Here is a 14926-nt window from a genome sequence, read left to right on the forward strand (position 1 = left end):
TTCTCTGAATGTCTCTTTTTCTGAAGAATCCAAATGTGCAATAGGAAATGGGGGTTCCCACTTAAAATTTTAAAGTTACCTCCCGGTACCTCCGAAAGGGGTGGGGACAGGAGGTTGCGTTTGGTATCCTTGGATAGTTTTTTTTCAAAACAATTAACACGTGTTTTTGTTTGTTTTGCTGATCTGTATATTTCGTGAGATATACTGTTTCGGGACTTTTTTCGCACACAGTATATTCTTTTTGGCATTGATTTGTCTTTGCAGGTCACCCAGTGACTCAACTCTTTTAAGGGGGGCACGGTGGCTCAGTGGTAGAGCGTTCACCTCTGGTGCTTGGGGTCCCGGGTTCGATCCCAGCCCCCGCCAAGTGAACTTTGTGGTGGACAAACACCGTGCTCGTGGGTTTTCTCGGGGTACTCCCGTTTCCTCCCACTTTCTTCATTCCACCATTTCACTCATCTCTCATTATCACCGTCTCCTTTAGCCTAACCGGCATAACCGTGGGACGTAAAACTTACAGATTTCATTTCATTTCATTTTCAACTCTTTTAATCTTTATTTGCCTTACAATATCCCCTCCTTTTTTTTAATATATCTAACTCCTCATTGTATCTTATGCGCCACCTCACAGATTTATATATTTTCATTAGAATGTTTTCAAGCTCATTTCGTATTTCCTTGTGTAAACCCATATCTCTGCCCCATAGGCCACCATAGGTCTCATGACTGTGCGAGTGTACGAGTGTACAATACTTTGACTCTTTTACAAACTAATTTACTTCTCGGAAGACTGAGACTTGCTTCCGACTTGCATTCTATACTGCATATTAATATATACCGAATCTATTCCTTTTTGTTTATCCCATTGCTTGTCTATACTACCTTTATCTAAATTTAATTTGAGTCCTTGGTTCTGATGAATTTTCTTTTCTATAAACGTTTACGTCTCTCTATAAACAAAGAAATTTTGTGCAAAATGTTGGTTTGTTTAATGGAATATTAAGATTCACTTAGGTGTTATGATAGTTCTGAAACCGCCTGATTCTTTTCTTAGAGTCTTTAATATGAATATGTTACATTCTAGATTCAATGTTTCTCTTCGTCATACAATTTCTTTCTTTTCTTTTCTTTTTTTCCTCTATCATTCGGATGCCTTTATTCTGCGTTCAGGTGTTGATAAAAAATCTACAATAGTTCAGCATTATTGTTATTATACCTTTTGTGTGAAACTGGTCTAGCCAAAGTGTCTTGATCATTAGTAAATTTTTTATAGGGAATTTATCGATACTTTTATTAGATAATACACGAGGCTTAAGATGGAGTCTCTGGTCTTAATATTGTGATTACTCTTCTAGTGTCTTAATAACCTAAATGCCAGCTGCTACTGTACAATTCTCATGTGTTAACAGGACAACTCCATCAACTAATAGAAAACCTCACGTTATCTCCACTATATTTATTCATGCTTCCATTTCTTCTGGCAGCTACTATTTCTGATAATAAACCTCAATCAATTATTATACAGTTATTCTAGCTTTTACATCAATATCACAACTACTTCAACACTAAACACATATTAACAACATCGGAAAAAGTAATCTAAAATTTTGTTTTCCCCTTTACAGTAAAATCACTATTTTGAAAACGTTTATTATCCATCGCAAATTCCACCCTACATGCAGAATGTTAGTGAGCCTAGTCACATGATTTTTGGTACACTCGGATGATATGCTCTAGAACCTATAAGACTGTCTAGCCCTGAACTCAGTGAAAGACTGCCAGTTGTTTTCCTCTCTATATTCAAACGTGGCGTTTTTTTTTTTTTTTTTTTCCTGTTTCCAAATAGCTAATGCACACAGTCCCGGGTTTGTACCCTGCTCAGGTTACGAAGTCTCACATATAAATCGGAGGAATGGCTCGGATTTTACTTCAAGAGGTAACTCCCAGTCACCTACAGCCTTGGTACTGAAGACATTAAATTCCAACAAGTCAATCAAATAAGGGAAATGTATACTTGTAAGATTCTCTATGGTGAGTTTCATAGTTGTCAATTGAAAACTAAAAATAGAAGGACATATCAAGATTCAACATGGACAGATATAACAGAAATCGCGGATTTGTGGTTATAAAATATCAAGTAGACTATCTACTAGGGTCAGTCAAAAAGTTAATTGTACTACTTCAGAAATTAAAACTGGATAGAAATTTTACAATAACTTTATTTGCATCGTAAAGTTCCTTTCACAGTCTACGTTTCAACGTAATTACCTCTGTTGTTTAAGTATTTGTCGAGGTGTAGTGCAAGTTTTTCTCTATCTTCTGCAAAGAAATCCTATCCAATGCCCGGTAACTATTCTTGGACTGTAGCTTTCACCTCGTCATCCGAGTGGTATCGTAATTTTGAAACTTCGGCTTTCATGGAACCAAACACTGGAAATCACACGGTGAATGGTCTGGGCTGTAAGGACGGTGATCCCACACTTCCCACCTAAACTTTGTCAGAAGTTCTCACGTTTGTTGTGTTGCATGTGGTCTTGCACAATGCCTTTGGACAATTTACTTGGCCGTCGACTTTTAAATGCTGATAAATTTCAGTGCAGCTACACCTTTTCGTCCACAAAAACGAATCACTGCATGCATTTCCAATTTGGACGCCACTTGCAGCTGTCGAGACATGTTTACGACTGATTATCAGAACACCTCCACTTGCCTCGTGAAAGCCGCTATGTCACACGAAACAGCTACATGTCTGCAGTGTTGATACACAATTTTATCAAAATAGCCTTTGACTGAAAATATTTACGAAAGAGTGCAACTAACTTTCTGACTGACCCACGTATTTATAGAAGCTATAGGGCACGTATTCATGTGAAAAGTGACTCACTTTGTGCCTCCATGTTTAATATTTTAATTGAATATTTTCTTCCTCTCTGGGAAGGTCAGCAGCGCCACTTTTATTACTGTGTCACCGGATTCTTACTTTTCTAGGGTCCAATTTCGATAAGCCTTCCACCATGCCAACCGCCTGGCTTTGTTCGTTGGAGAGATGTGTGTGGTGATCGGGCACCTGCTCTACCATGGAAGTGCAAGAAGTTCAGTGAAACTGATGTGTCCGATGCAGTGTGAAACTCCGGCTGGATGGCAGATGCAGTTTGACGGCGACTACTGGATACCACTCGTTTCAGCAATTTCCGGTCCCTGTTCGTCAATTTCTTGGGTCGTCCGGGCCGTTTAGGAACACTGATGACTTCGTGACGTTTCCATTTCAGAATTACATCAACCCACCGTTGATTTTGGGTGGCGTAATTGGGCACTAACGCACCCGCAATATGAAAACCGATGATGACTCCCCTATCGAATGCACTAAGTTCTTGCCTGTGCGCCATTCTCAGTCAAATTGACTCCTCACATGACGTACAATCACTGATAGTGCGTTCTGCACTTAAACAAATGACTGGCGTCGTGCAAGTTGCTCTGGATTCCTTACGGCGATGTCCTAGCAGACTGACCGGTGACTTTTTGGTAGATAGTGTATGTTGAGAATGTTTTGATCTACAAAGATAAGAACACTTTCTCAGACCTAATCAAAGAATTCAAGGGCATTCACAATAGTATAAAATGCATCACAGAAGAAAATTCAGAAAACAGCATTAATTTTCTGGACATCCACATTTATAGGAAGCACAACAAATTCTTCACTTCGGTCTATGAAAAAAAAAAAAAACTCAGATTTCATTTATTTATTTATTTTTTCACAAAGAATCGGCACATTCGCACCCCATCAAAGAGATTATTTGGAAAAAAAAACTTCTTTTGAGAGTCTTCAGGTATTCTACAAAACGAACAGAACTCAATGAGAAGATCGAAACACTTTTTGAATAAGAAAGAAAAATGACTAGAAAATGGAAAAGTTGAGCATGGGGATATTATTATTATTATTATTATTATTATTATTATTATTATTATTATTATTATTATTATTATTATTATTATTATTATTAAAAAAAACGAAAGTTGACAAAAAATTTTTTTCTTATCCCTCTGGCAAAGCATTTCTGAAAGGTTAAAGAAAATAGGCAATGCCTTTGGAATTAGTTTCTCGTAAAATCTGGTACCACTTTCGAAAGTTTCTCATCAACATACAAAAGTAATTTTAAAGGTGAATTGGTTTCAAGGATCTACAATATTTCGTGTGAATGTAATGAATCCTATATTGGTATGACAAAAGGAACATTTCAACCAAGGTTAAAGAATGTATCAAGAAAGGGAGACCCCTCCCACTTCCGGTTTCTCAAATCATCTGCAAGATACAGGCCATAACATAGAACGCACCACGCTTTCATACCCTTATTCCAACAAGACAGAAAGAAATGTTTTTGAGTTCTTTTTCATCAGACCCAAAAAACCTAAACTTAGCTTACATAAGGACATCCTAGATTACAGATGAAACAACAACTTCTCATCAACATCTCAAGAAAAACATAAAATTAATGGAAATATTTATTTATATTTTATTGCATTAAGATTCACAGTCTTATCAAGGACCTAAACAGAATCTCAATAAATGTTTTCTGAGGATATTTTACATTACTTCAAACACTGGGTCTGGAAACATTGCCTTCACTTGGAGTTGAATCGTCAATTGAAAATTATTTCACAAATTCACACTTTGATGCCAACAAAAATTTAAACTAGCTTTCAGAATAAATCTAATTGACAAACTACACAAGCTACAATAAGTGTTCAATGACCTTAGTCCAAAAATTCACTAAATTTGCGGAATGTTAAATCTGCCAGTGGAATTAGTGTTTACAACAGCCGAAAATGAATTGAAGAACATCCACATTGAACATAAATTAAAGACATATTGTGGAAGTCCGCTGTTAATGTAAATGCTATTTTTTATAAACATAAAGAATTGACGTAAAATACACAATTATTAATCATCATCATCATCATAGGTATTCTGCCCTTATCGGCAGGTCATTTGCCGCAATTATTAAGGGTAATCAAAAATCAAAATTAAGTCACTGAATACCTTGCACTAATTGTTAATTAAAGAAAACAAGAATTACATTAGGAAATATACGATGGTGGTTCAGCATGCTCACTCCTGACCAATTTCCAGTGATAGTAAAGACTTGTAATTTTATACATAATATTGAGCATATTTTAGACTAATATCCACAAAGTTTCAAGACCTTACAACAATTTCTCTTTTTTTGTTACAGGCTGGTGATCAGTAAGAAGTGTAGCCATATTTGAAGAAATGGAAATATCAGAGGTCCGAGCAGTGATAAAATATTGACTCAAGAAAAATCTAACACCGAAGGACATGCAGATATGGTGGGAACTCTTGGAGACTCTAGCCTTACATATGACCTAGTGAAGAGATGATGCCGTGAATTTTAAATGTGGTTGACTGACCTGTAAAGATGAGCCGCTGCAACGTGACCACATCAGAAATGATTACAAGAGTGCGTGCCGTGATTTTAGTAGAACGGTGAGTGACTGTCTGCCATATAGCTGAGACATGTGGCATCTCAACTGGCAGTGTGCATTCCATTCTACATAAACATTTGTTAATGAAAAAAATCTCTGCACGTTGAGTGCCACCGATGCTGACGGCCCAGTAAAAGAGGACACGTTGTGTGACAAGTCAGAACCTGATATGGACCGGTTATACAGTAATAAAAATGGTGCTGATATTCCCTGACAAAAAGAAACTAGTCCGTTCTAGTAATAAACACAGAGCACAAGGTGAGCCACTTTTCTTACCAAATAGACTATTTTGTTTTCCTTGCCTCAAGAGACAAACAAAAGCAATAGCCTAGATAAAAGTGACATCAAAATAACTATGTTATTTTTTAATGGCTGAATTAAACTATAATATTAGCTTAAGGAGTTAAACTAATTCTTTAGTAAGTTTTACATATAAATCTATCTACCTATATATTATAAGTAGAAGTTGATTTCGCATATTATACTGGGTTCGATTCGATTCTCGACTGATGGATTCATATTTTTAATATAAGTTACAATAGTGGAAAGCCCCGTGAAACATAGGTAAAAGCTACTTAAAATGAGCATATACCTTTAATAATAATAAACAGTAACACTGTCATTTATCTTGAATACATAGTTTTCTTTATACGCAACTTATGTATTATCCGTTATCACACTATGTTGTAGACATTGCCATGTTAGTATAAGGACGAAAGATGGCTGAGTATTTAAAATAACTAGGCAGTCAACGTAAATAACAATTTTATTTATGTGTATTTTAATTTGTTATACCTTTACTGATTTTAGGCTCAACTTACACAGTCGTAGTCCTCTTCGTAAAATTTGACTCCAGTGCCGTTGAATCTTTCTCCAGGTGAACTTGGCCGTACATTTTCCCTCCTGCTTTTGCAACCGGGCTTGGGACCGGCTTAGGCGAGTTAAAAATGTACTGCAGTCACCTCTGCAGTTTTCCTTAAAAAGAAAACATACATTAACGTAACACTAAATACAATAGAAGTCACAAAAGAATATTACGTATATTTCATTTATGTATTTTTATTCATAGAGTATGTGTTTGTTTGTGTTTCGACTCTTAAGTTGTTTTCGGTGCAACTGTAGACTAAATTTTGCCAAATGAATTCCGATTAAAGAACATTAACTATTCATTCCTGTTACTGAATTGGTTTCATTGATTAATGCTAAAAAAGTGAAATATTAATAAGGTACAAGCTCGGAAACCTTCATAATAATTCATCAGTTCATGCCATCAGATCTCATTACTGGTACAATACAACCGATCCTATTCTTTTGCAACATCTATTTTCCTTATAGACATAATGTACTACACACTATGTATTAGGTAATAATAATAATAATAATAATAATAATAATAATAATAATAATAATAATAATAATAATAATAATAATAATAATAATAATAATAATAAATAAGAACTGAATTGAAAACTCTAAGACGACGACCGCGGATATTTTTTTTTTTTTTTAGATTTAAAATTATGAAATATAACGGAGGTTTTTAATATATACACAGAGATCGGCGTATATTTTTAAGACTCTTTTCCTTACTTGGGAAATCCACCTTCAAATAAAGGTAAAAATAAAAATCCTATCCTTGCTTATATTTATGGTGTCTAATTATTTGAAAGGAAGGGGCAAGCGTATGGCTAGATGGAGAGAAAATCGAAAACGTTAAGACGTTCGCTTATTTACGAAGTCTATTATCCTCGGATGGAAGAAGTGAAAAAGACGTAAATTCAAGAATAGCGCAGGTTAAACAAGCATTCAATATAAAACGACGACTACTAATATTAAGAAATGTGTCGTTGGGCGTTCGAAAATGATTTATTAAGACTCTGGTATGGAGCGTGGTGCTTTACGGATCAGAAACGTGGACACTGAAAAAATCTGAAATATCCAAGGTCGAAGCATTTGAAATGTGGTGTTTGTGCAGAATGCTGCACATATCATGGATCGAAAGGAAAAGGAATGAAGACATACTAAAGGAAGATAATGAAGGACGGCAGATCATAAAGATAATAGGAAAAAGAAGAAACAGCATGCTTGACCATCTTATTCGGCACTCTGGATCACCGTGTTGATAAAGGAAAAAGCAGAAGGAAAACCAAGAAAAGGAAGCCAAGGATAGAATATCTAGATGCAGTTACGAAGAAGAGACCTTATCAAAGTATAAAACAGCTTTTTCAAAGGAGGGAAAAGTTTTAAAATTTCCATGTTGCCAACCAGCCTATGGTTAAGGACAAAAAGAAGAAGAATTACTTGATGCACAGAGTGCAACCAATCGCCAACCCTCAATCGTTTATTAGCCATCTCCACTGGTCAGCGGCTAGAGTGCGCGCCTTTAGTACATGTGATCTCGAGTTCGATTCTCGGTGGGAGGGCTTTGAAATTTGATCGTTTTACGTAAATGTGTATTCCACCTTATAAGTCTACATCTCATATAGCCCCGGTGCCGAAAATGGATGCTGAATCAACAAATCAACGGTTTAACTCAGTAATTACTAGAAAATGTGAGTTTAGGTTTATCTCGGATCACAAAGAACCTGGTAATCGCTATTTATTATTATTATTATAATTATTATTAAACTTAATCTATTACCAGATTAAACATGTCCCTTCTTTCCCCTATATACTAGATAAATGCTATGATGATATCTTTCTTCTTTCTCATTCCTGGAAAAGCGACAAAACACAAACATGAAACAAAAATATCAAGATTATAGCAAAATCACACTTAACGAAACGTTTAGTTAGAATGTTTGCTAAACTACTAGTTTTAATTTTAATTTTAACAAAATATTTTAACTGTTGTACCTTCATAACTATTTGCTAAGCAGTGAGTTGTTGCACAAGTGATGCAGGATTTGGGGTACCTCAATGTAAAACATGACTGTGATCATAGTGATGTTATCTATATATACCGTGTTATATATCGTTCAACAACTTGTGTTACTTATTTTAGCTATACACCTCGTAGAAAGTATGGATTGTTTCCGTTTTGTGTATTGAAACCATTTTTGTCGAATCTATCTCCACGAATTTAAACTTCACTGTAGCGTGCATAGATAGCTGAGCAGCATGTGAGCTCTGTCATCGGTATTTCAGCCTCAAGATACAGTAAGTCTCGAACATTGGTTTAATGCTGGTTACAAAGTAAAGAACATCTAGACCCAGGGACAACGATGCGAAAAGTTGTAAGGGATTTCCGTCGCATGGCATTGGAAAAATTATGAAATGTCTAAAAGATGGACACATTCGTAGCACAAGAATGTACAAAGAATCGAACAAATTGGTACTTTTAATTAAGAAAAACAAAAGACTGGAAGAAGAGTAATGAGAAAGTGTTAGAAATAGTAAAGGGAGAAAAGTACAATTTAGAGGAAGAGAAACTGGTTGGGACATTCGATGAGAAGGACATGATAGAAGCTAAAGTGAAGTGGAAAAAGGAGAGCGAAAGAGCCTACAGCTGATGGACGGTATTAAAGAGAAAATTCCTACGTCAAGATGAAGAGATTAGCTGAAGAACGTGATGCATAGAAGCTTCTTTGTTGCAGCAAACTATCTACAATAATGGTAGAATATCTGATTATGAAATAAAATGAATGAAATATTTTTCAGTTTTACGTCCCACGGATGTGCCGGCGAGGCTAAAGGAGACTGTGATGATGAGAAATGAATGAATGGTGGAATGAAGAAAGTGAGAGGAAACAGCAGAATCACACACGGTGTTTGTCTACCTTAAAGTTCACTTGGCGTGAGCTGGGATCGAACCAGGGACCCCTTACACCAGAGGTGAACGCTCTACCACTGAATCTTGATTATGATGGTAAACGCTGCTCCTGCACAATAGAACAGATTCGGTTTTAGAACGCGTTGGAGATCTTGTATGACATTTCGCGCGATAGCTAGATTGCGCTTCTGCTCCTAAACACTTTCTAAAACAACAGTTATACCCGAAGATCATGGCAATTGTGTAGTTATCTTTAGATGGAGTGAAGCCCTCAATCCACACGAATCCATTATGATCTAAAATTATCAGGAAATTACCAAATGCATCAAATCTACAACGTCTATGGCCACCATTGTTGAACATAAAAGGCTCAAATCATGTTAATGATAATAATGCTATGCACACTGTATTGCTGAACACTCATTAGGATACGAAACTGCCTCGTCCAACATATTCGTCAAACCTCTCGCCCATTATTTATCATATTTTTCTACACTTGGACTGTTTCTTGCACGAACACGTTTTCAATAACCAAATCAGTGCTCAGAATGTGTTATGAGATTTTATTAGATCCATAACCGCAGACTCTCAAGCTACTAGGATAAATAACGTTGCTTCTTGTTGGCAGAACTATATTGATGATGTTAGTTTTTATTTCAATAAATTTCGTTCAGTTTCATGTAAGTTGTGGCCATTTGAACCTGTGAACCAAGATCCTGCATTACTGTGCACCAATCTAGTAGGAAATTAAAGAAGATCAGAATACTTACGATATCAGTCATCAATAAATATACCTTTTAAATAGCTTCTTCCTATGAAGAACTCCAGATCAAACTGAAAAATTAGTCTCAGCGAAAAAAAATAATTAATTATTTAAATAGCCAAGGAGTAAAGCAAGATTATTTGAAGACAAAAACGGAACAAAATGAGACCTATAATACACAATACGTCAACTGAAAGTTTTACTGAACAAATACACAGAATATGTAATGACGAACATAGACGGACTCTCAACATGCGGCGACAAACATCTTATGCAAACTGGGCAAACCTCAAAAGACTAGACTGAAGATACACAAAACACATTTAAACTTATGCACCACAGATCAAAGATACAAGGCAGAGAATAGGTTTCCATTTGACAGCATAAGAGTATTGTATAAAATCAATATAATGGATTAAGAAGTGACAAAATTTACTAACTAAATTCTTTTAAAAGTAGCATATAGGGACATTACTTTTATGATATTATTTAGATAATTTAAACAATATGAATAAAACCACACTATTACTTATTATGTTGAAAACCTTCTACGTGAAATATTACTTTTATTACAACCTTATATATATACCCATAATGACCTCATCAATATTGGAAACCATCAAAATATAAACATAGTTGAAAAACTTGTACAATTTATCTTTCATCAAAACAACACATGTAACCTTATTTACTGATATGCAATATAAATGAAATTTGAATAACAAAATTACCTCTAAATTACCAGTCTGCTGAAACGAAATTAAAATTTAGTTAAACAAGCTTATTATATTATTCTTCAATAGGAAAAAAGAGAGAGAGAATATAATTTTTCGTAGAAAGCGATGAAGTAGCTACTCATTTACCATCTAATCTTACTTTAAACACACACACACACTAACTTGTTAGTATTCTTAAGCAAACCACGTCATATACACTTTAACCCACTTAACATTTTTTTTTTTAAAAAATACATACTCTTTTACAACACGAAATAAAAAACAGCATATACCTGGAAATAACTGCGATTTGTTCTAATTTTACAACCCTATGAAAGCAAAAAACAAAATCCAGTTCATTCATTCATAAGACTACTTGTTTTAATACTAATTTTAAAAGTGCGCCAAACAACATTATACCAAATAACTCACTTTTACATTAACATATTTTTATATCTGCTCCAATGTTACTGGATACTTTTTCATTTACAAGCATTATGTGTCTCTATAATTTCAACATTATTTCCTATTTTATTCCAAGTAACCGATTCTTATGATGACCTCTACATCTATCTACCTACCTACCTCTACACTACATCCTATTTTAGCCCGAGTAAACAATTCTTAGGATTTAAGATTGTCTCTGTATTTACCTACCTACCAACACACTTACAAACTATATGTATGGTATATCTTATTTTGGCCCTATGTCTATTTTTTCAACCTCTAGGTTAATAGTTTTGGAGTATCAAACGTAGAAACATCAAGTGTAACCGTAGAGCTCACCAGGTGTGATCTAATGCTGTAAATCGCTTTCTCGAGGCTTCAGCCACAATTTGTCATCGAATGAATGATCTCTACAGCGAGGACTTAATGAATGATAGTTGTGTGTACGAGGGCACAGAAAGTTTTAAAAGGGACGTACCAAGGTAAATGGCAATGGTAGTCACGGGCGGAAATCTGTGACGATGTGGTTGATTAAAGACGTAGATTTTCGTCTTCTGAAATGTCTGCTGTCTTCCCTGAAATTTCAAGATCAGTTCTCTATGGATCTTTGACTGTAATGCTTGAGTACAAGAAACTTTGTCCACTGTGAGTTCCAAAAATTGATTACTGATCACCACAAGTCTCAGCAAATAGACTCGGCCTTGAAATTTTTGGAACGCTACGACGCGAAAGGAGAGGGTTTCCTGAACAAAACTGTTACGAGAGACGAGACATGTGTGCAGTTCAAAATTATAGAGATGAAAGTCCATCCCAAAGCTAACAAAAGCTTATGGCGTCCATAGCTAAGTGATCAGAAAGAAATCTACTTTGCGGAGGACATAAGGAAACTCTTGCCAAGGTATGATAAAAACTTTAATCACAACGGCAGCTATGTAGAAATAGCATAGGATTGTTCCTGTGATATATCAGTGTAGTGTCTTGAGTTAGCAACATTAGGACAATGTTTAGCAAGTGAAAAATAAAGTGTTCTTCGAAGATTTATAAGTTTCTTAAGAGGAATATTTAAATTTGGAGCATAGATATGTATCTTGGTTGGCATTGCCATAATTTTTAGTTGAGTATCAGCAAAGTTGAAAACAATACACTTTAGAAGTTGCGTCAAAATGATTCAGTGGAATATTCGTACCGGTTCTTCATAGCAAGTTAATGAATTTACAAATGTGCTGAGGATTCTTATATGAGTTGCAGGATCCCATTGAACTGAGAAGAAATTTTGAATTCAGGTAAGGCGAACAAACAAAACAGATTTAAAAAGTAAACGACCCGTGATTCAGTGGGGAATCCATACTAGTTTTTATTTTTTATATCAAGTAAAGCAGTATTAACAAAGTAGCATTGTATAGATATATAGCTCACAGGCATCTTTTACCTGACAAGGAAATTTAAAGGCAGTAATTCAAAATTTATTAACACTATTTCTACAGTAGATCAGAATGTGTAGTTTCACAAGCAGTTGATGTCTTAAAAAAACGTGTACTGAGAATGACCAAATTTGGTCGTTGAAACGTGTATGTCAACTTGTTAAATGACTACTTTGATAAATCGATTTATTTTTATTAATTTTTATATTCATGTTCTTATTTGTACTTTACTAGAGATTGAAAAAATAGCCCTCGTGTGTGCTTATATAGTAATAACACAACATCAACAAGTTACAAAACAAAATACAATATCTTGTTAAGATATTGTTTACATCTTCGTAAGTACAATGTTTGTTTTTCTTTCCAACAGAAAGGTTATCACAGACTATCCTGCTTTGCCAACTTAATTACTTACTTTACAAAATTCACTGTTAAGGTACATTCAATATTTAAAAGCAGGAGTGAACATTTGAGTTAAGTACTAAACCATATTAGTGATAACTAGTAAAGTTAACAAAGAAGTTAGTTAAACAAAAACATTGATATATACAAATTGAAATTGTAAAAAATATGAACGAACAAACCAACACATTTAAATATACAATTACGCAGTAGCGTAATCATATGAACATTTCATAATTATCTATTCACAGAACAAACACAGATAAATATTTAGAATAAATTCTAACATGAAAATATGTACACATATATATATATATCAAAATATTTTCAATGAATTCTCTTACGCTTACATTAAAAAATAAAAAAATACACTGTACTAAATTCATTCAATGCTTATGAACTAAACTTAGTTAAAAATATACTAATTATAACTATATTAATTACCTCTTACCTCTAGTGGGCCCTTCGCCCCAGGGATAGCGTCATCATATGAAGAGGAGCTATTCCTGGACACCCCCTTCGCCACGAGACACTGCACAACTATTATTAAGCAACAGCAAACAGATAGTAGTACAATTTCTAATTTCTAATAAGCAACAGCCAAAAGATAGTAGTAGAATATACTAATTTATCTTTTTTACGAAATAATATCTATCAGATTACTTTTTGATGTTATACGTATGAATGCAAACTGGAGAATAAATTCTTTTTTGTTGTCCAAAGGAAACCACTATCTGATTATTGGTTTTCTTTATTTACTTTTAAATAACTGCACAAACTGCCTCGCTGCAACAGATTTCTACTGAACAGAATTCAGTAGATATCATTTTGCACGTGTAGGCGTCCCACAGGAAGGGGATTTTATTTATTTAAAAAATATATAATAAATATGTACATTTATGTGCCACTGCTTAACAAAATTACTGTGTTAATGAACAGAGTAAAAGTGTAATGTTGACTTCCAGGTTAACTGTTTATTATAGTATTTTGGATTTGTGAAAATTATGAAACGTAATGCATCATTGGTGCTATAGTAGTTAAGACGCTCGAAAAATCAAGAGATTTTCAGACATTTGAAGACACTTTATGTATCAATATGAGTTAAGAGGACGTTTGAGAACTTATGCAACCACTTGAAGACAAAGAAACAGCTGAAATTAGACATGTAAAGATAACCGAAGCTATTAGAAGAAGGACGAAGATTATAATATTTTCTAGAGATTTTTTTAGAAGAAAGAATCATACAAGTACTACCACAGAATGAGAATGAGTGTATAATTTATCACTCACAGTTGTAATGGAAAAGAATTGTTCCACTCAAATTTCACCAAGATTTGGCTTATCTTTCACAACATGACTGTTTAGAGAAAGAATACAATATCACTTTAACTGAAGGAAAATCTGATCATGACGTCACAACTGAAGGAAAAACTGCGAACTAAAGGAATTCATTCAGTTCAGTCAGTTCTTCATGCGGTTATTTGGACCGAAGAACGATTATTTTGGACTGAACAAACCAACCGTCTTTTGCTATTATAACTATGCTATTAACTGAAGGAAATACAAAGTTGTCTCAGTTCAGGTTCTTTCATCATGATAGCTTGTAAAAGTAAGGCATTGTTGGCTTTTACTGAAGCCTACCGTGCTCATCCCGAACTTTGGAACATGCACCATGTGCATTATGCGAATAGGTATAAAAGAGGGGAGGCATATGATATGTTATTTACAAAATTAAAAGAGTTGGAAGTTCAGGAGACACGCGATACTGTTATTAAAAAAAATAAACAACCTACTGTTGGCATTTAGGGAGGATCTGTGGAAAGTGAACGAATCCAAGAAATGTGGGACTGGAGGTGAGGAAGTGTACGTTCCAAAACTTTGGTACTTCAGGGATCTTAGAAGT

The 14926-nt window shown here is 34.7% G+C and overlaps 1 protein-coding gene across 1 annotated transcript in view; it reads left to right on the plus strand.

The window, feature by feature from the left end:
- The window catches only part of LOC145669186 (uncharacterized), a 446794-nt gene extending 443422 nt beyond the window's left edge, over positions 1–3372 (plus strand). The window contains exon 7 of the mRNA XM_081737512.1: positions 2989–3372. Within this exon, the coding sequence (XP_081593638.1) occupies positions 2989–3059 (71 nt within the window). The 3' untranslated portion in view covers positions 3060–3372. The remainder of the gene's footprint in view (positions 1–2988) is intronic.
- Positions 3373–14926: the final 11554 nt, after the last annotated feature.

Source organism: Thermobia domestica, chromosome 13 (genome assembly GCF_964235325.1).
Source record: "Thermobia domestica chromosome 13, izTheDome1.hap1.1, whole genome shotgun sequence".
NCBI classification, from domain to species: Eukaryota; Metazoa; Arthropoda; class Insecta; order Zygentoma; family Lepismatidae; genus Thermobia; species Thermobia domestica.